Source organism: Dryobates pubescens, chromosome 25, assembly GCF_014839835.1.
Source record: "Dryobates pubescens isolate bDryPub1 chromosome 25, bDryPub1.pri, whole genome shotgun sequence".
Taxonomy (NCBI): domain Eukaryota; kingdom Metazoa; phylum Chordata; class Aves; order Piciformes; family Picidae; genus Dryobates; species Dryobates pubescens.
This window is the reverse complement of record NC_071636.1, coordinates 7,007,159-7,029,283: the sequence shown is the minus strand read 5'-3', so window position 1 is coordinate 7,029,283 and position 22,125 is coordinate 7,007,159. Positions and strand designations below refer to the sequence as shown.

The following is a 22,125-nucleotide window of genomic DNA, read 5'->3' as shown; positions in this document are numbered from 1 at the left end:
AGGATGGTGAAACTCCAGGGCAGTGGAGCTGCCCATGAGCAGCCACCAGTACAACACATGTTGACAGCATCCCTTGATACATGGGTTCTTTAAAAGCAGAGCCTTTTCCCATCTTCCTGGGAATGGAAATCTGATGCATGTCTCAAATCTCTGCCCTCTGCGAGATCCCATTACAGCTCCTTTGATAACATGCTCTAAACCTTGATTCCATTTTAGATGCCAATACTTCACTGAATCACAGAATCTCAGTGTGGTGGGGTTGGAAGGGACCTCTGGGAATCATCCAGTCCAACCCTCCTGATAAAGCAGGGTCACCCAGAGCAGGTTGCCCAGTATCACAATGTCTAATTGGCTTTGGAATCTCTCCAGAGAAGGAGACTTCACAACCTCTCTGGGCAGCCTGCTCCAGGGCTCTAGCACACTCACACTAAAGAACTTTCTCCTCATGTTCAGATGGAGCCTCCTGGGTTCCAGTTTATGCCCACTGCCCCTTGTCCCATTGCTGGGAACCACTGACAAGAGTCTGTCCCTACCCTCTTGCCCCCCATGGGCTCTTTAGCTCTTGCTGAGCACTGAGCAGATCCCCTCTCCGTCTGCTCTTCTCCAGGCTGAAGAGCCTCAGGTCTCTCAGCTGTTGCTCCTCTCAGAGATGCTCCAGGCTCCTCAATGTCTTTGTAGCCTCCACTAGACTCTCTCCAATAGTTCCCTGTCTCTCTTGAACTGGGGAGCCCAGAACTGGACCGAGTACTTCAGATGTGGCCTCAGTAGTGCAAAGTAGAGGTAGAGGAGAACCTCTCTCAACCTGCTGGCTACACTTTTCTTAATGCACCCCAGGAGACCATTGGCCTTCTTGGCTGTGAGGACACATTGCTGGCTCATGTCCAACTTGTCCACCTTATGGCTCGGGATCTGCACTGCGGGACCATGCACAGGGGGCAAAGCACAGAGATGGCTGCTGGGTGGGTTAAGTGAGGTCTGGTCTCAGGCTCGGTCAGTTTCTCTCCAGCTCCCAGCCCACGGCACCAGCCATCAGTGAACCCGCCGCTGGCTCAAGAGCAGCTCCTACAAATTATTCATCGTCCTCAGCCACTAATGGGCTCCGTTCAACGCCTTCTCCCTCCTCCCAGACGTTGTGGTTCACGTGGTGGCTGACAGCAGATTCCTTTTGGCAGCAGGAGCCCCAGATATTTTGTAGTTCTGCCTTATTTTCTTCCCAGGATCCCAGTTTTTGCCTTTTCTCTTTTCTCCCTTCTCCTTTTGCCTCCATCCCTGGTTAGATCATGCCATGGCTCAATCTCTGCCACCCAATATCCCCTCCAAGTGTGACCAGTGATGCTGCTGAGAGCCAAGGTGCTGGATACAAGGACAGGAATGTGATGCTTGAAGATGTAGGCACTGCACCTCCTCAGTTGTATTTACTGCAGCAAGGAGCAAAGTCCACGTAGCTGTGGATGCAGTTTACAGGTAATTAAACTCAGCTTGGTGAGGATTTAAACATTAATATTGATGCTAAAGTTTTTAATAAAATATAGGTGGAGAGAGAGGGAGAGAAAGAACGATCGATTCCGAGAGGCTTTCTATTTTTTCTTTTCTCCTGCTTTATTGTCATGGGGAAGGGTTGATATATTGGTGAGCACGAAACAAGGATGTCCTCTGCTGGCACAGTGGGCTGCAGATGAGCACAGATGATCCCAAAAGGACAAGTTGTGTCCAGTTCTCCCAGTTCAAGAGAGACAGGGAACTACGAAGAGGGAGTCCAGTGGAGGCTACAAAGATGCTGAGGGGTCTGGAGCATCTCTGTGAGAAGGAAAGGCTGAGAGCCCTGGGGCTGTGGAGCCTGGGGAAGAGCTGCCTTTGAGGGAATCTTATCAATGCTCAGTAACAGCTAAAGGGCCTGTGGGGTGCAAAAGGATGGGGGCAGACTCTTCTCAGTGGTTCCCAGCAACAGGACAAGGGGCAGCAGGCACAAACTGGAATCCAGGAGATTCCATCTGAACATGAGGAGAAACATCTTTGGTGTGAGGGTGCTGGAGCCCTGGAGCAGGCTGCTCAGAGAGGTTATGGAGTCTCCTTCTCTGGAGAGATTCCAAACCCACCTCAACATCACAATCTGGAACAACCTGCTGTGGGTGACCCTGCTTTAACAGGAGGGTTGGACTGGAAGATCTCCAGAGGGTCCCTTCCAACCCCTGCCATGTTGAGATTCTGTGATTAACAATAACAAAAATGCCTTTGGGACTCATCTGTATGGCAAGGCCATTCCTGACCTTTCCTCTCTGGTGGGCACTGTGCTTGAGGGCAGTATCTGCTTGGGAATGATGTCAAGCCTCTAAGGTTTCCACACCCACGTCTTTATTTCCATCACATGCATATCAAGACCCAACCCCACGGACTGCACCACTGTCTGTGTGTCTGGGTTGTGTTACCAGCATCACTCCTCTTCCCAGCATAGTCCCAGTGGGTCCAGGATGGGGGTCCTGGAGGTCCCCTGATTTCACTGCAGTCATCCCTTCCCCAAACCATGTTCCCATACTGCACCGAAAGGCCATTAAAAAGCTGCTGACGGCCGTTTTTCACTCCCTGCTTCTCTGTATACACACAGGACTGGGGTTTATCTGCTTTCTCGCCAATATTTTTTTATATAACAGTGAAATATTTATATTGTCCAATAAAAGGCAGTAAGCCGGCAATCTCCTGCAAATTCATTGGAGACCGGGAGCTTCGCTGGCTGCGCTTCGCACCCGCCGCTGACCCCTGGTAATTGGCTCCATACATCTTTAGCATCATGGATTTACATAAGGCGTAGGGAGTGATGGATGGCTGGGCTCACCCCACCTGCCCCACAGTACAGCTACCAGGGGATGGTGGTGGCCACCGTGTGCTGTGTCTTCTCCTGCCGCGCATCCCACCGCAGCACGGCCAGATGGGGTTTTACTGATGCCAGGGAGGAAGCGATCCCCTGTGACTCAGGCAGTTGTGGCTTAAATCCCCCGTGGTGCAAAGCTGGCTCCATGCTGAGCGTGGGGGTCACAGCCCACAGATGGAGCAAACTGCAGGTCTTACAGACAGGACCAGCTGAGGTGGCAGCTCCTTCCCTTACAAATCCAATTTGCCCTAAATGTGCCTGTTTTGGGAGCCAGGTAGGGATACCCAGGGCAGATGAGTTGGGGATGGGCCGGCCACCAAGCCCCACACAGGCACCTCCCAACCTCCAGCAGCAGCACCTTGACCCTCAATTTATCAAAAAGCAATTAATAGGCTCCCTGCTCCCTGCTCAGGTTTTACGGTTCCTGTCTCTTCCCGCCGACTGCAGGGCAGTAATTAGAGGCTGTCTAATGAGGTTTCCACGGCAGGGATACATTCTCTCACCATATCTCCCCAGCAGACAAAGGCTTTGCCACCCTTTCTGGTGCCAGAAGAAAAAAAAAAAATTTCTGGCTATTTTCACCACGATAGAAGTCGGATAGGGACCAGGGCATCCCCCAGCACAGCCAGGCTGTGGGATTTACCGGTGAGCGCCCAAGAGGCTGCGATGCATCGCATCAACCTCAGCATTTTTCCTTTTTCTGTTTTTATTTTTTTTTTTGTTTTTGCTATTCACCAGAATTAAAAAGCCATCTATATCTTAAACCCTTATTTATGAACATTTAAGTGTAAGTCAGTCATCGTTGGGTGGCTTCCCTCCCTGCTGATGGATGGAATCTGGCACCGGGGTGGACCGGGAGGGAAATCTGGCAATACAATATGCTGTGCTTGACTATTTTGACACTCGGAGTGCGATGTTTTTTTACAGTTACTGATGAGCTTATGGCACTGCTCCTTTTGGAGAAGCGTGGAGGAGGCTGGGGCTGAGAATATTGATTAGCCAGCTCCTGATTATCTCAACAACTCTCTCTGCTTGCCTTTTCTTTTGCGGGGAATACAGAATTTCTTCAATTATTCATATAAACCCCCTTGTCGATACTGCCAACGTGCCCTGGCTGCGCCACACAGAGCAGAAGCAGGCTGGGGGAATTATATTCCTGCAATCTTAACCCCCCCCCACCTTACTAAAGCACCTTTATTTTAGTATTTTTTTTTCTTCCCCTTCCTCTTTTATTTTTTTCTCCTCCTCCTTTTGTTTTTGTTTTGTTCCAGAAGGAGCTTCGTTCCGCTGCCTCGGTGCTGGCAGCGTGGTGGGGGGAAGCGCAGGGTCTCAGAAACATTTAATTGAACTCAGCTGGGAATTAAAGAAAAATGTACCTGAGGTAGTTGAGATTTGCTGGTGGGGAATTAACTCAGCAGGAGGGTGGATTTCCCACCCTGGCAACTAGATTTTTGAGAACTGACTGAGATCAATCCCAGCACGGTGGGTGTTGCAAGGGGCCTCTCAAGATCATCCAGTCCAACCCCCTGCAGGGTCACTCACAGCAGGTTGTTCAGGATCACAGTGTCCAGGTGGGTTTGGAATCTCTCCAGAAAAGGAGAGCCTACATCCTCTCTGGGCAGTCTGCTCCAGGGCTCCAGCACCCTGACAGCAAAGAATTTTCACTTCAGATGGAACCTGCTGGGTTCCAGTTTGTGCCTCTTGCCCCTTGTCCTGTCACTGGGCACCACTGACAAGAGTCTGGCCCCATCCTCTTGTCCGCAGCCCTTTAGCTCTAGCTGATCACTGATCAGATCTCCTCTCAGTCTGCTCTTCTCCAGGCTAAACATCCCCAGGTATTTCATTGTTGCTCCTCACAGAAATACTTCAGGTCCCTGGATCATGGTGAACCTGTTGTCCCTCAGCACTCCTAGGTCTTTCTGCATGGAGCTGCTTTCCAGCACCTGCAGGTCAGCCCCTCACCTGTACTGGTGCAGGGGGTTATTCCTCCCCAAGTGCAGGACTCTATACTTGCCTTTGTTGAACTTCATGAGGTTCCTCTCTGTCCAGCTTTCCAGAAGGGAAGCTAATTAGCCACAAAGACAAATTATAGCCTGTAACCTTGTGTTACATGGAATTTCTATCTCTTGCTGACTCCAGTATCTCCATTGGATGGACAGAGCTGGGTCCTGGCGGGGACAGAGGGACTTTGTGAGAGGACACAGCAGCCTCCTGGATGCCTCCTGGCAGCACAGGAGGAAGCTTTGGGGTTTGAGTTTATAAAAAGCAAACGTTGAGCATTCGGCACTGTTCAAGATGCTGGCACCCAGCTCACAGCCCAGATGGGGGGAGACGGGTTGGTTAGGATAAAAAAAAAGGCAATATAAAATTAAAAAAAGATGTGAAGGGAGTCAAAAAAAAAAAAGAGCAATTCTAAAATAGCTTTTCTTGGAGGCTGTGTGGGGAGGGGTGTTCTCTGCCTGCCTGGGTGGGAGGAAAAACTGGCAACCTTATGGGGGGATGCTCAAAGGAGGGGTGGGCAGGGGAGTGGGCAGGACTTGCCCTTGCTCCCCCATGATCACATCCCGCCCCATTGGCTCCTGGTGGGGTTGAAATAAGAAGGGATGAGCCCTGGGTAGGGTGGACTAGATCTGACTTGGTGTGGCCGAGACACAGGGTCATAGTCCCCAACCCCTGAGGGGTTTCTGCGGCTGATAAAAATCTGTCTGCTTTGTCTCCTGGAGAGTGCTGAGTGATCCTTATGCCATACTTGTGTAGGGGTGCGGGCAAGGCCCTATTGCTAGCAAGCTCCCTGATTTATCCTGCAGGACACCAGGGATGGTGGCCCTGCTTGGAGAACTTTTAAGAAGGAGAAGGAGCCATCATTGCCAGTAGGTGCCATGGAATGACTAGGAAGTGCTGTGGTGTGTCCAGAAGATGCTGTGGAATGGCTGTGAGATGCCACAGTGCAGGAGGTGTCATAGTGTGGTTGGGGGGTGCCATGGTATATCAGGAGATGCTGTTGATGTGACTGGAAGGTGCCAAAGCGTGGCTAGGAGATGGCGTGATGTGACCAGGAAGCGCCATGGTGTGGCCAGGAGGTGCCTCAGCATGATCAGGAGATGCCATGACATGTCCAGGATGCACCAGATGAGGTTGCAACAGGCAGTCTGAGGAAGAGCCAAGCACTGGGGTGGGCCTACATGTTCCTAGCCCACCGCATTGCTGCAGAACGCATTTCACTTCCTCATCCTGGCTGACCATGGTGCTCCTGAACCCCATAACCCTACTGCATCCTGGTTGCTCCGTGAGTACCTTGGCTTTGGTTCTTGATGCTGGTGAGATGTGTTGCACTTCAGGATACCTCTTCTTCTCCCTGATTTCCTAGCACTCACTCTTCAGGGGCTACTTTCTCAGCTCCTCTAATGTGCTTCGATGGAAGCCCCTGGAGAGCTGCCGGCACTCGGAGCTTGCCGGCAGCGACACATTAGGATCTGTCATCTGCTGAGCATTACCTGGTTTTAAATCTGCCTCTTTGGAGCTACGGAAACTGCATAAGAAAATATTAAAGTAAACAATAAGTGGATTTACACAAATGCTCCTGATTTCCATATTTTTCATCACTTCATTTTATTACCGGGTTTACTGATACGCTCATTTATTTATAGGGCTATCCAGTATTGATTCATTCCGATGCACTATGCATAAACACATAAAAGAGAGTGATAACAATAGGAATACATTTTCAGTCCTTTAAATACTGCATTTTTTCAGATAGTCTTCATTAGATCTGCTCCAGGAGCATGAGTGATGCCCTTTGGGGAGCCCCAGACTGTTCCCCAACCTGAGTGGCTCAGGATGGGGGATTTATAGTGCTAGGAGAGTGATACGATTCCCAGCTCAGCTGCCTGCCTCTCCCCTCCCAGGGTGTTTTTTCCACAGGATGTTTTAGGGGATTTTATCCCAAAAGGTGGACTCCAGTGTCTTGAGGCTGGATTTCTTGGTTGCTTCTGTGCCAGGTGGTGTGGGATGGGGACTTGACTGCTGCTGAGGGCAAGGCTCCAGGAGCCGTGCAGACTCTTTTTTTGATTCTCCTCTTTCCCCCCTTTTATACCCATTTCCCCCTTTTCTTTTTCTTTGTTCTTTCTTTCTTTTTTTTTCCCCCTAAATCTTCTTTTCCCACTATTTTCTCTCACTGTCCCCCCACTCTTTTTTCTTTCATTTTTCCATTTTCCTCTTTCCCCTGCCTTTTCCTTTTCCCTTACTTTTAAAATATTTTGCCCTTTATTCTCTTTTCCCCTCCATTTCCCCCCCACACCTTTGCCTCTTTTTCTCCCCTTTCCCCTTCTTTCCCCCACCTTCCCCTCTTTTTCCTTTATTTCCCCTTTCCCCCCCTTCCTTTTCCTTTTCCCCCCCTTCTTTCCCCCTTATCCTATTTTTCTCTCTTTGTATCTTTTTTTTTTGTTGTTTCCTATTTCATCTTTTCCTCCCTTCTTTCTCCCCCCTTCTTTCCCTTCTTTTGCTCAACTTTTCCCTTCTTTTGCCCCTCCTTCTTCTTTTCTGCCCCCCCTTTCCCCCTTCTTTCCCCCTTTTTTAACACAATTCTCTAGTACATTCCACCTCACATCCCACTTTCCAGCGCTCACACAAACATTTACCTGGGAGAGCAGTGTGCTCCATCCCTTGCTTCCTGGGAAGGAGCCTGGAAAAGCTGGGTGATGAAGAGAGAGCCTTTCCCCTCTGCTCCTCCTTCTACATGGGAAGGGAAAAGCTAAAATAATGTTGAGATCTTAACCCAGCTGGCAGCGGATGGACTCTGTGGACCGTTTCTCTCTGCCATTCCCAAACACACCCCAGATACATTTAGGCTCCTAAATCCTTCCTCCCTCTATATATTTTTTTTTTCTCTTGAGGAAAGGGGACTGGAGCCAGGAGGATAGATTTTACCCAGAGTGAATAAACCCAGCTTTTATTTCCCCCCTCAATTATCTCCAGGGCAGCTTCTTTCTCTCACCAGAAGCTGTCCGCGACGGCGCTTTCATGGCAACAGCTTGAGACGGCCAAAGTTTGAATCTCCTTGCGACGGAGAAAAGAGCAAAGCGAAAGCCCTGCTAATTACAAAAGTTGCTTTATGAAAGATAATTCAAAGCAATAATTTAGCAAACATAATCAAGTAGCGCAGATGGGGATTTTGATGAATAGTTTGCAACATGCAATTAGCAGCTCTTGCAGTTACATATCATTAACCCTCAGAGCACAAAAATTATTTTCTCATTATTAGATGAAAAGGTAAAATTAAGCTGACTAGACAGTAAAGGAACAAACTACAATTAATTACCTTCATTTATTACAGTCATTATTTTAAACTTTTTTTAATTTTTTATTTTTTTTTTTTTTAATCTGATAGATAGATGAAAACATCTAAATTAAAAGTTTTGTTCTGCTAAGCGCGAGGTGAAACTTTGAGATGCTCAGGGTGCAACCGCCAGGGCTGGGGGTGCTGGGGCCAGCCCAGCTTCATCCCAGCTCCATCCCGGCTCCATCCCGAAGCTGGGGACCACTGGGAACTCCCTCCATGCCAAGGCTGCAGAGCCCCAGACATCTCTGCCCAGCTCCTCTGCCACTCTGCGCTGCTGTCACCCAGAGAATTTTGTGGAGTTTTGAGGGAAAATAATTAGCTAAGAAAAGAATTTCGCAGGAAAATGGTTTTGTGGGCTTGCAGGAAATCTGGTCCTGCTGGGAATTAACCTTCTTGTGCCAAATGGTCAGAAACCATCTTGCTCCTTCAAGTTGCTTTGGGTTCGATGCGGAAGCTTTTTATTTTGGCGTGTGTGTCGGTAGCAGATGGTTTGGAGTTGCCAACTGTCAGCAAATGCACTGAAAAAATAAATGAAGAAGAAATATGGGAATAAAGAAAAATGAAGGAGGGGGGGAAAGGAAGGGAAAAAAGGAAGAAGAAAAAAGGCAAGAAAAATTTTCAATTAGCCAGTGAGAAGGAAGTGTATTAAGTTACATTACTGAAGGTGGTAATAGAAGGTTGGAATATTTCCCCTGATTGCAACAGGATGGCAAGGGGTTATAGCTCACCTCAGGGTGGGTGTCAGGAAGAGGCTCACCAAGGGAATCCTGTGATGTGGAGAAAGGGAAAAGCCCTGTCACCTTCTCCTGGTGCCAGCCGGCTCAGGATGCTGTGGAAAAAGGGGGAGAAAATGAATCCAATGAGCTGAGCATCCCCTGCTTGTGTTGGCAGGAACTTTGCCAAAGCATCATTGAACTTGTCAGGAAGTATTACAACAAAATTAAGAACCAGCAGCAATTTTCTTGTGTTCGGGACCCTGAGCTTTATGAAGTAAATTATTAATGCTTTTTTTCTCTCTCCGTTAAGCAGTTATGTGCAGAGCTCTCGCTGCATTGCTCATTAGAAACAACATCAGCTGAAGAACTTCGATTGATTCTTTCTCTCTCTCTCTCCTTTTTAAACCTCTGAATCAGGAACGTGAACAACATCTTTCTGTGATGTTCCCTTTAACTAGAATTTTCAGGCTTTATTTTTATATTATTGATCTTTTTGGCCTCCTGAAAATGGGCTGAGCTGGTGCTGCCTTCAGAGGGGTGGGCAGGGGCTGGGAATGGGGGACTGTGATGGGTCTGTGAAAGTGTGATGGGTCTGTGTGATGGGTGTATGAGTGTGTGATGGGTCTGGGAGGGTGTGAGGGGTCTGTGGATATGTAATAGGGCTGGGAGGGTGTGATGGGTGTATGGGTGTGTGATGAGTCTTGGAAGGCGTGAGTGGTCTGTGGATGTGTGATGGGTCTGGGAGGGTGTGATGGGTCTGGGAGGGTGTGACGGGTCTGTGAGTGCGTGATGAGAGTGTGTGTGTGTTGGGTCTATGGATGTGTGACAGGTCTGTGTGTGATGGGGCTGTGGATGTGTGATGCACCTGTGAGATTGTGCAGTGAGGGTGTGAAGGGGCAATGTGACTGTGTGATGGGTCTGTGGGTGTGCAATGGGCCTGTGTGGGTGCGTGATGGGTTTGTGGTTGTGTGCCAGCCATGTGCCGTCCTGGCCTAGGCCAATGGTATTCTGGGATGCATTAAGAAGAGTGTGGCCATAAGGTTGAGGGAGGTTCTTCTCCCCTCAACTCTGCCCTAGTGAAGCCACAGCTGCATTACTGAGTCCAGTTCTGGAGTGACAGAGTCCAGTGGAGGCTCTGAAGATGCTGAGGGGACTGGAGCATCTCTGTGAGGAGGCATGACTGAGAGACCAGGGGCTGTTTAGCCTGGAGAAGAGCAGCTTGAGAGGGTATCTGCTCAATGCTCAGCAAGAGGTACAGGACCTGAAGGGGGGCAAGAGGGCCAGACTCTTTTCAGTGGCCCCCGGTAACAGGGCAAGGGGCGATGGGCATAAGCTGGAAACCACTTAAACATCTCCCCAAGGACAACAGCTTCCTCCCAGGCTCTCTCCCCTCACCCCTCTACAGCACTCCTGCTCTCCCCAACTTCTTTACACATCAGCAGAAACAAAAAAGAAAAGAAAAGAAATAAAAAAGCGAGGAAAATAGCAAGGGCTTGAATGTTATTTTTTCATCAGTTTTCTTCAACATTTGGGGTCTCTGCTGCCTCTTTCTCCCCCGACAGCTGTTCCTCTCTGCTGAAAAAGAGCTCATTTGTGGTTTACTGCTACCAGTATTTAGATGGAAATAACCCACTACTTATCCTGCACTTGATCTCATGGATATAAGAATAAACTCAGCGCCGGTGCGATGCAAATCCCGCGCCTTCGGAGGGGAGCTGCTCAGACAGTCGGTCCCTGCCGCCGTGCCGGGAGGAGGATCGGCTGTGCCGGGGGAGTTTTACCATTTTGTCAGTCAATTATAATAATATTTCTGCTTCCAAATGTTTAAAAAGTTGGCTTCGGAAGGTATAATCATGGCACAGAGGCCAGCCTGACAATAGTAATTAATTAGGCTATTACGCATTCTACAGTGATAATTGCTTTGCTGGAAAGTCACCAGCCATGAAAAGGACCCAGCGCGTAAATGTAATTTATCACACGGCGGCGATCCTGCGCCGCTGCCGTGCCTCACCTTGAGCCCGTGGATGCTGTGGAAGGGAGATGGAGGGGGATAAAATAGGGATTAATAGTATGTGGATATATAATGTGGAGGCAGAGCTTCGTGGGCAGAGGGAGAGTGGCTGGCGGTGGGTTTGCCATCGCTGATGGGCATCGCAGCGATGAGGGGAGTGGGGATGATGCCGTCCTGACCCTGCTGAGCCATGGGTATTCAGCTCCCCCATTTTTTAGCCTTTTTCTCCTCGTTTTAGCAGGATGTTGGGGGTGTTGCACTCTCAGATGGGGGTACAGGTTTTTCTGACCCTGCTGAGCCTGGGCTGCTTGTGGGGACATTCAGTTCTGCCATTTTTCACAGATTCATAGAATGGTTTGGGTTGGAAGGGACCTTAAAGATTGTCTAGTTCCAATTCCCCTGCATGGGCAGGGACACCTTCCACTAGTCCAGGTTGCTCAGGGCCCCATCCAGACTGGCCTTAAACACCTCCAGGAAGGGAGCATCCATGATGTCCCTGGGCAACCTGTTCCAGTGGCTCACCACCCTCACTGTAAAGAAGTTTTTCTTTATGTCTACTCCAAATCTACCCTCCTCGAGTTTTAGCCATTTTTTCCCTCATTTTAGCAGGGTGTTGATGATGTTGCTCTCTGAGGTAAGGGTACAGGGTTTGGTCCTGACTTCTGCTACAAAAAAGCAAGGATTTGAGGGGTTTTATTACAAAATCTTGATTTCAGGGCTAATGTGGGCTTTTTCTAGATATTTATTCAGCTCTATATGAAGAATAGCAGTGTGGTTTAGGTTGGATATTAGGAAAAATTTCTTCCCTGAAAGGGTTGTCAAGCCCTGGATCACGCTGCCCAGGGAAGTGGTAGAGTCCACATCCCTGAAGGGATTTAAAAGCTGTGGAGATGTGATGCTGAGGGACATGGTTTAGTGGTAACCTGGAGTGCTGGGTTAAAAGTTAGACTTAATGATCTCAAAAAGAATCATGAGTCTATCTTCTCTGAGGTGGCATCCACCAAAGGGTGCAGAGCAAAGGGCCAGCCCTGATATGTTCTCACCTGTCTGTCACCTGTGCCTGCCACCCATGCAGTCCCAACCTGTGCCAGCAGGGAGGAACTGGCCCAGGCCTCCCAGTCGGGCTGTTTGTACTGAATTTTATTCCTGAAGTCACATCACAGAGCCAAAGTGTTTTCCAAGAGGAAACTTTGAAGCCTATCCCTCACCTCAGCAATCCCCACGGAGATCTGAGAATCCTCTGCTGGGAATATTGTGGCTCCAGGGTGGGCAGGAGCCTTCAGCTACCTCACACTGCTCTCATGAACCTCGCCTCTCTGTGGGATCACTGGGGACAATCCAGCTTTCCATCAACTTCATGTGAAGGCTTGACCCACCACTCAGTCCCGCTCCAGCTCCATCCTGGGAGATGCATGTGTAACATTTTCCCACCCACTAACAACCATCAGCAACTTAACTGGAGCCGTGGGACCTGCAGTTTTCTACATAACATCCGGGGCTATTTCATCATAGAAGGCATTTGGGGACCATTTCATCAGCTCCTGCCTTGTCCTGCTGTGCAAATTCCCTTGGATGCAGTAAACTCAGGGGCTTATAGAGGGTTGATGCCATGGAGCTCCCCAACACAAGCCGACTGTGGCGGGACAAGAGGAAATGGTCTCAAGTTGTGCCAAGGGTGGTTCGGGTTGAGTGTTAGGAAAAATTTCTTCCCAGAAAGGGTTCTCAGGCACTGGAACAGGCTGTCCACTGAGGTGGTGGAGTCACTATCCTTGGAGGGATTTAAAAGACTTGTGGAAGTGGTGCTGAGGGATATGGTTTAGTGGTACCAGCTTAGCACTAGAGGTGGTGCGACTGCAAGCTCTTTGTGATCGGTTGGACTCAATGATCTCAAAGACTTCTTCCACCCTCAACAGTTCTATAATTCTGTGGTTCTATGAACACCCCAACAGACGCCCTGGCAGGGCTCCCAGTGTCACCCCAGTGCTGATGAGTTCAGTAAGCAGGCTTCCATCCTGCTGCCATACACAGGCAGCACCGCTCACTGCTTGCTGCCTCCCCCCTCTCTTCCCTTCTTTACTATTATTATTTTAAAGCACCCCGAAGCCAAGCATTTTCGCAGAACACTGAAGAAAAGCCCCCAGATTCCTCCTCCACTCAAAATGAGCGCAGAGAAAGTAGGTTTGTGTACGAGAGGCTATAAAAAGCCCGGCTTATACAATTTTAACAATAGAAAAATGATCTTTGTGCTCCAGTGCCTGCAAGCAGGGAAGGAGAAGGCGGTTTGCTCAGGTGGCTTCTGGCTTACAAATGAGTGCCTTGTGTTGACTTTGAATGACAAACCAGCGCCAGCAGGGCAGGTGGGAAAAGCCAGGAGCTCTGCTGGCGCTGAGAAGGGAAAGATGCTCCAGCATGGGGGAGCTGCCACTGGGCTGAGGTGTGAAGTTTGGGCTTTGTTTGATAATTTGCCCATCGGTGGCTTAGGAGGGGGTTAATTGACTAGTCTGCCTTGTCCACCATCACTCCCATGTCCTTCTCCATGGAATTGCTTCCTAGGAGGTCAACCCCTCACCTGTACTGGTGCAGGTGTTTATTCCTCCTCAGCTGCAGGACTCTACATTTGTCTTTGTTGAACTTCTTGAGGTTCCCCTCTGCCCAACTCTCCAGCCTGTCCAGGTTTGATCCATTTTGGATCAGTTTGGCCTTTTCCAGTTGAGAATGGGTCACCTATATCCCTGGCTGCTGTGCCTATTGTGGCAGGGACACAGATATTTATGTGCCACCAGCACCCAGTCCCTTTGCAAATGGGGTTGGATGTGCTGAGGTAGGAAGAGATCCCTCGGCCAACAAAGTGCACTGGAGCCCGGTGGGCAGCAGCCCCCTCCCTGCAGTGTTGGCGTGTCTTGAAAAATTAAGGGGAGTAAATGATTCATGCTCATAAATATTGGATGGGAGCGGGTGGCAGATTAATCTCTTGTTGGGTTATTAGCGATGCCGTGTGCCATCTCCCCGCCCAGCCCAGGCCAGCAGCACCAGCACCTGGGCAGGGACACGAGCGAGAGGAGATGTCCCCATCCCAGCGTGAGCATCGCTTCTGCTCATGGATCATGCTGGGAGACGGTGTCTGGGGAGGTGCCGCGTGCTGGATGCGGCCCGGCAAGCGCAACAACGGGCAGGCTGCTTTATTTCTTATTTAAGCGCCGACATTAAATTATAATTTTCATTTACTCAGAGCGCATCAATGATTCAGGGCGACGTGACATGGCAGCGGCGTGAGGAGTTTAGCCGCAGGCAGCGCGCGGCTGCACGGGGCGCTGAGCTGTGCCGGCGGGGGGACCCATGGGCCAGTCATGGGTGGCATCAGTTGTGGTGGCCAGGGAGAGCTCTTTTCCTCCTCCAAACCCATCTCTGAGCCTCTTTTTCCATCTCCCTGCAGGTGATTGCACTCAGTAAGAGAAGCAAGGAGGCTGAGACGGCTTTCCTGAGCGTGTACAAGCAATTAATCCAAGCTCCAGGTAAGCAACGCGGTGGCGACCTGGCTGCCTAACGAGTCGCTTGCCAGTGCCGAGACGAGCCAGCAAGGACCCTGGCAGGGCTGCCCTCCCCATCCCTGGTGCGGCCGGCATCACCAACCTCTGCTCACTGCATGGTGCTCTGGAGATCCCAGCCGAAGAGAGGAGTGGAAACAGCTTTTGCCATCGCTGTGTTTCAGCCCCTGAGCCAAATGCATCTTGACATTAGGAAAGGAATACATTTGCTCAGCCCTTGTAATAACACTGCGGCTATCCCCAGTTGTCTGTTTGACGGTAAGTTAACCGAAGTGGCCGAGCGCTGTCTCGCAGCACGGCTCCTGCCACTGGCTTTCCCCAGTTCATCACTGGGTTGGGGTGTAACACACACCCCCACCATCTGGGGCACCACTCAAAGCAGGAAACCAAGGCACAGGGCAGCCCTGAGGCTTGTGTTGGTGGAGTTGGTGCTAGAGCTGGATGAGGGGCTGTGGGTGAAGGGCTAGGAACCCCCTCCCCTCTGCTCCCCTCTCCCCGCCATGGGCTCTGCCATGCTCTGAGCTGGGGGGGTGGCTGCGGCACGGAGCATCCCCTGTCATGGTGAGAAGGGAGAGCTGCAAACTGCTGAAGATGCGCAGAAGGGCTCCTGCAGGGCCACTAATTCATTTTCCAGACATTTAGGAATAACAAAATGTTTTAATGATTTCTTAGGGGAATTAGGGAGACATATTTTTGTCCTCATTAAATTTTCTCCTGTGCTACAAGAACCAAATGTCAGCTCAGTTTCCAGAACCCAGTTATCTTCTTTCCCCACCTCCCCACACTCACCTGCCGTGCTCCTCCTGCCTGCACACGCATGCACATTGATGCACACATCCCCACACCTCAAAACTGCTCCCCTGTGCTCTCTGTACCCCTCCTCTTCCTCCTCCCTTCTCTCTGCTCTTTCCCAGCACCCACCTCTTGCTTCCCTCTCCCCAGCCCCTCCCGCCTGGTGTTTTGTCCCCTGTCTGTTACGTGTCCGTGTGTCTTTCGACAGGCAAACTCTTTGTGGAACACTTTCCAAGCACCACATAAGTCCTGATTCGACATTTTTTTGCTTTGAATGGCTGCTGTCAACACAAATCTCTGGCAGAGACTGTAACGGAGCCTGATTGCTCAGCAAGTATTTTGATAAGTGAGCTGGCTGTGTGTCTGTAATTACGGGAGAAAACCGTAAATCTTTTGGATATTGTTCACACAGATGTGGCGTGAAGGGAAGGGGGGGAAGCAGTAAAATGTGGTAAAAGCATAATTAATGTCATTGTTGTTGGGGATGATTTGATTTAAGGCTGACGTTGACTCGTGGAGGGATTCGTAGGATGCATTTGAGCAGTTCGGGATGGGGTGATGGAGGAGGTGCTGCCCTGGTGGGAGAGGTGACAGCACTATGAGTGTGCTGCACACGCACCACAGATGAATCGTGCAGGCACCGCAGATGCCCCGTGGGTGGCCTGTGCTCTTCTCCAAGCCAGGCAGCAGCATGGAGATGTCACCCTTCAGCTCCTGGCACAGAGACCTCTGGTGAATGCTGGGTCAAGTGGCCAGGCCCTAGCACAGGAATGAGCTGCTGGTCCGCAGGCACATGAATGCTCCCTGGAGTTGTGCATGCCCAGGAAAAGGTGGTGAGCACCCATATCACCATGGCATGAGTACCTCAAGCTGCTCCAGTGGCTGTGTGGTGCAGTGATGAGGATGTCCAGAATCAGCAGTCCAGACCTACTCCAGCACAGGGAAAAGCCGCGAGCTCAAATTCCCTGTGTCAGGGCTAGGGGTACCAGCAGGGACCCCTGCCCGCTCTCATCCCTGCTGCAGCATTGCCGGTGCCACCAAAGGACGGCCAATAACGCCAGCTAGTGGCAGCCCTGGTGATAACTCTAGTGTATGGGTACAGTGCATGAGCGTGCGGAGCGGTAGGTGCCTGGTTGGAAGGTTCTTTGTGACACAGACTTGCTGATTCCCACATGAGCTGTCTGTGCCATTGGTGGGTGATGCCATGCTGTGGCACCCAGATGCAGTGCTGGAGCGTGTGGCACCCTGACCTCCTGTTTTGGCACATGCCCCTCTCGTGTCACCCATCATCTGGTTGTGTGGCTCGTGAGTCACTGCTTCTCAGATGTACCATTTCCTCTACCCAATCCTGAGGGTGGCCAGGACCCACAGAGGAACTGTCCCCTGTGTCATGGGCAGTGCACTGAGTCCTCCCCTGTGGCTCAAAGTGTGACAGCATGCGGTATCCGTGATGGCTCAGTGTGAGCAGGTGATGTGCTTGGTTTTGAGGGCTTTCACCCTCCAACCCTGCAGCAGAAGTTTTTGTTTGCAAGTAGCATGAGCACAGTGTGAGCATGGTGAGAGCTTGGTATCTGGTCCTGGCACCCCTTGGTGCATCTGGATGTCTCACATGTGGTGGTAGAGATGTCTTCACATTAGCCAGGTGTATGGAGTAGAGCTGGAGCGCCACTTACTCTTTTCCCTTCTTAAAGCTCCACTCCTGACCACTTCATCCCAGTGTATCAGCTCCAACTGGGATGCAGCACACTAGGGGCTCACCCTGGTTGTATTGTGCTGGTAGGGCTGTGGTTTGTGGAATGGAAAACAATGACCCAAGAAAAATCCCCAGAGCCTCGTGCCTTGGCCAGTTCCTGCTGTATCATTTCTCATCACAGAGGTGGGATAGGCTGCCCATGCAGATCAGACAGGTCCTGGCCTGGCCTTTATCCCTATGGAGGTGGCTTGTGGGCTGAGGGGATGCTGGGGAGACCCCCCAGCCCCTGTCACCTGTAAGCTGAGGCCGTAGAGCACAGAGTTTAATTACCCATATCGTTAGCTCAGTTCAGCTCATGTACTTACAAGTGTTATTAATAGCTATGGAAGCATCCAGTCTGGTTGGGGCCATGCCATGTTGCTGTGACCCTCCCTTTGATGGTGAAATATGGCATCCTTTGGGGGCAGCCAGCCTGTTGGATGCTAGGATGTGGCATGCTGTGAGCCAAAGGGTGGCGTGAGAGCCCAGGAGGGTCCCAGATGGAGCAGAGTGCCTGTTTCAGTGCCAAAACTGGCAATGTGCTGGCAGGGCTCAGCACTTACCTCTGGATGTGTCCCTGTGGTTGGGATCTGGCCAAAAAACTCTCATCTCTGCCCATCCATAAGGTCTCTGTGCTGTCCAGCAGAAATAAAGGGGCACAATCCTTGTGAAGAGGGATCTCCCGGGGGGCTTTTGGCATTAGTGTGTTTGGTTTGGCAGTTGCTGGTCCTGCAGGGAAGCCACTTGGTGGGTGCTGTGGTGGGGCCCTGAACCACACAGCAGTAATGCTGTGGGATGGGAGGGGAGTGGCAGCTTGGTGGGACCTCCAATCCCGTTATTGGGGGGCACACATCTTCGTTTCTCAAGGAGCACTGATGCTGGACACTTGCAGAGAGGATCATGGTCTAAATCCTGCATCTTTCACATTCACTGGGCTGTGCCAGTGCAGTCCCAGACCACCACAAACCCCATGGTGGCACCAGATTCCCTTCATCCCACACTGCTGCCATCTCAGATGGGGACTTGCTGAGCAGAAGAGCTGTTCCATGTCCCATTTGGAGCAGAGTCAGCCAGTTGCTTGATTCTTTTTCCATCACTGTTATTATTTTTTACCCTTGGGTTCCTGCCACACGTCCATGCCATACAGTAGCGTGCCCACCTCTGTCCCACTTCCATGTTTGACTAACTTTTTGACTCTGGAGAATTCAGACGTATTTTCTTTCCTCTTCTTTTCTAAAGAAAAACCAAAACCAAAACCAAACCAAAACCCAACTCCAAACCTATATTAACCTGGCTCAATAGGAGGCATTTTCTTGAACTTATTAAAAAATCCAGACTTGTAAATTAATTTGTTCATGTTGTACAATGGCAGTGCAGATGGACTCATTAGCATGCACACAACAAATAATTATAGATGAATTTTTAGCTGGCCTGCTTAATGGGCTTGCTGGGTTAATTATGTCAATGTATAATTACATCAGCCCTGGGAGACATAATGGCACACCCTGCTGAGCAGACACTAGCTAATGATGGTGTAATGCTGACAGAGGGAAGACGAACGGCTCGGAATGCACCTGCTTACCTCGGCACAAACCACCATTGTCTGTGCCCAAACTGGCCAGCCCTGGTGGCACTGGGGCCACCGGGGTTTTGGGGGCTACCAGCTCATGGCACTTGGGCCACCCGCTCACTTGGGAAGGTGATGTCCCCCATGCAGCCTCACCAACACTCCAGGCTGGTGATGGAAAGCATGGGGATCAAGGGGTGTCCCTGTGGGATCAAGAGGTGTCCCAGTAGCACCCAGCATCATGGGAGAGCACCTGGTCCGGTTTGAAGCAAGGTGCAGAGAGTGGCTGCCCTAAGGTGGGCAGCAGGTCCCCAGGGAAGTGGGAGAGGGTCAGTGTTGGCATCCCTGCAGCTCAACACTGCATCCCATATCCTGCAGACCCTGCTCCTGTGCTGGAGGCTGCTCGGAGCCTGGAGGACCGGCTGCAGCAGCTCCAGCGCCTCGAGCCTGAGCCACCCCCACTGAAGGACCTCAGCCGCCCCTGGAAGAAGCACCCAGAGCTCATCATTGCCAAAGGTACCATCCAGCACTGGCTAACCTGTCAGACAAGAGTGTCAGTGTCAGTCCCCAACCAGGTTCCCCTGAGTGCCTCTGAGCATCCCCAGGATGCAGCGGGTCTAGGGGCCAGGACTTGTTCCCTGGTCTATGATCCAGGCTTGATGGCGCTTGCCATTGTCCCCAGCATGGCTGTGTGAAATGTGTCCGTCCCCCTGCAGAGCGCAGAGACAGGACGTCACCGGCAGCTGGGCTTGCAGCAGCATCTGAGCCCCCACTCTCCGGCACTGACAGCAAAGCTCCGTGCACAGAAACCTTGCTGCAGAGAAATGAGGCAGAAAAGCAAAAGTACGTGAGTACAGGGGACAGGGACCATCTGGGGAGCTGTGGATCATGTGGCTCTGTCCCCACTGCTGTGTCCTGTCTGTCCTTCCCTCTGCACCTTCTTTGCTGTCTGGGTTAAGAGCAAACTCATCCTGTGCAGAAACCTGATACGCAGTCCTGGGTGCTATGAGCGCCTTTCCTCCACTCCCTGATCCATCCATCCATCCACCCACCCACCCATCCATCCATCCACCCACCCATCCATCCATCCATCCACCCACCCACCCATCCATCCACCCATTCATCATATTTCAGAAAGAGTGGTTAGGCATTGGAATGGTTTTCCCAGGGAGGTGATGGAGTCACTGTCCCTGGAGGTGTTCAAGAAATGTATGGATATGGCACTTTGGGATATAGTTTAATGGCCATGGTGGTGTTAGGTTGAAAGTTGGACTCGATGATCTTAAAGGTGTCTTCCAACCAAAACAGTTCTATGATTCTATCACCCACCCACCCATCCCTCCATCCATCCCTGATCCCAGATTGGTTTTGGGCAGTAGTGGATGTGGGCAGAGCCAGGCAAGTCCCTCCTGACAGCCCCTTGCACCGTTTCCCTAACACATGTTGTTGCTTGGACAAGTGGGTTCAGTCCAAGCTGGGGGATGACCCTCATTAAATGGCCTTTTAATTTGGAAGCTCCTGACTTTCTCTAGAACCTTCATTGTTATTCCTTAACACGCTGCACTGGGAAACAAATGAGGAATCTTTAAACCCTAAATTGCAGATCTCTGCAAGTAAGTTCCTGGCAAGTGCAGGCTATAAATAATGCAGAATAACTTTTCCCTGATTGCTTCCCCCCCCAATTAATTACCAGAGAGGGGGGTTGCTGTATCCCCCATCAGAGGGGGCTCAGCCCCAGGGATTAGAACCATTTTTAGCCCAAAGTGAATTTTTTTACACCCAGGGCTATAAAACTCTTAAAATCAGGGGATAACATGGCTTGAACTCAGCCTGGCATCCACCAGCAGGTCTTCCACAGTGTCAGCAAGCAATGGGGTAGAGTGAGGGTCTCCACATGCTCCGGGGTGGCCGTGAAGTTGACATGGCCATGGTGCCACCAGCCTATCGCTGATGCCTGTTTCTCACAGGGGGCTGCAGGAAGCACAGGTCACTTTGGCTGCCCGGCTTGGGGAGGCAGAGGAGAAGATCAAAGTGCTCCATGCAGGTAGGGGAGCCAGGGCAGGAGCCACTGGCCATGTGGGGCCAAACCCTGACCTTGCAGGTCACCCTGCTCTTCCTCTTCCCAGCATTGAAGGCCACCCAGACAGAGCTGCTGGAGCTGCGGTGTAAATACGATGAGGAAGCTGCATCCAAGTAAGTTGAAGGTGATGCTCGGTCATGCCCAGAGGCTGTTGGTGTGCCTGAGGCTGAGCTGAGGCACCTGCAGCAGTGCTGGGATGTCCCTGTGGTGCTTCTAAATGGCTTGAGGAGCTGAGTTACTTTAAGCGACTACAGCAGAATCCCAAGTCACAGGGTCTCCCTGTGTGTAAAATGTCAGCCTGTGACCTCAGCTGCAGAGCTCACTCACTGGTCATGGAGCTCTGTGCTCATGCCTTTTTGCCTGCTGATGCTTTTTCCTTTCTTGTCATAGGGCAGATGAAGTAGCCATGATCATGACAAATCTTGAGAAAGCCAACCAGGTGAGCTAGGAGATGACTTTCCAGCCAGCACAGGGCATGTATCCTGCTCCTCTTCCACTGTGCTTGGCCACAGGCTCTGGGGCCAATGGAGTTCACCCTGCAGAACTCAGGTCCTGAACCCACCACAGCAGCCCAAGCATCCACATGGCCTGGTATATGTCCCCAAAAATGGTATAAGCTGGACAAGCTCCAGGACTGGGAAGCCCTATCAAGAGAGGGCTCTCATTTCCTTCATCAGTGGCTCCTCCAAACCTGCCCACTGGAACCTGCTGCCCTGTGTTGGGGATCATTGGAGCATTTGGGCTTCTACCAGGCTCCATTTTGGCTGCTGTAGGTGGTGTTGGCCACCTTCAGCCTCTCCCCAGGGCTTTAGGGCATGACTGACCACAGTCTGATGTTGCTTTCTGATGTAATTACTTCTGGTCCTGTCCAGTTCTATTCATCAGCTTTATTTAATTCTGAAAATGTAGGTACAAATAAATGTGTGTGCATAATAGAAGAGGCTTAAAGAGCAATTCCCACAGACATTCAGATTTTGGGTGGAGAAAAGCAGTGTCCTGGAGGTGGGCTGGAGCTGGTGCCCAGGGATTGGAACTGGGAACTGTGTTAGGATGTGGGTTGCTGAAATATATTGGGAGAGGCTTACGGTGTTGATAGCGGGATGCTCAGGAGAGATGTGGGTCAGTGCAAGTCCCAGGCCCCCATTCTGTGCTGTATGGGGTGGGATGAGCTGCAGGTGCCCGGCTTGATGTGCTTTCTGCTCTCTTGCAGCGAGCGGAGGCGGCACAGAGGGAGGTGGAGAGCTTGCGGGAGCAGCTGGCAGCCGTCAATAGCTCCCTGCGCCTGGCCTGCTGCTCCCCAACAGGCGCTGCTGGGGTGAGAGTACCCATCAGGGCTGGGATCGCCCTTTCAGGGCCAACAGCACCCCATCAGGGCTGGGAGCACCCACTCAGGACCAACAGCACCCCATCAGGGCTGGGAGCACCCACTCAGGACCAACAGCACCCCATCTTGGCCATCAGCACTCCCTTCTTGACTG

General features: G+C 51.1%; 1 protein-coding gene across 9 annotated transcripts in view; it reads left to right on the top strand.

Moving 5' to 3' along the window:
* The window catches only part of CUX2 (cut like homeobox 2), a 78,557-nt gene that overhangs the window by 46,278 nt on the left and 10,154 nt on the right, over positions 1–22,125 (top strand). For 4 of the 9 annotated variants that reach the window (XM_054172800.1, XM_054172805.1, XM_054172804.1 and 1 more), the window contains exons 2-8: positions 14,365–14,734; positions 18,946–19,083; positions 19,284–19,410; positions 20,535–20,611; positions 20,694–20,760; positions 21,038–21,086; positions 21,858–21,962. In XM_054172800.1, the coding sequence (XP_054028775.1) occupies positions 14,575–14,734; positions 18,946–19,083; positions 19,284–19,410; positions 20,535–20,611; positions 20,694–20,760; positions 21,038–21,086; positions 21,858–21,962 (723 nt within the window). In that variant the 5' untranslated portion in view covers positions 14,365–14,574. Of the gene's footprint in view, positions 1–14,364; positions 14,735–15,523; positions 15,615–18,945; positions 19,084–19,283; positions 19,411–20,534; positions 20,612–20,693; positions 20,761–21,037; positions 21,087–21,857; positions 21,963–22,125 lie in introns of those variants that run through there. The other 5 variants (XM_054172801.1, XM_054172806.1, XM_054172802.1 and 2 more) reach the window with 3 other exon arrangements.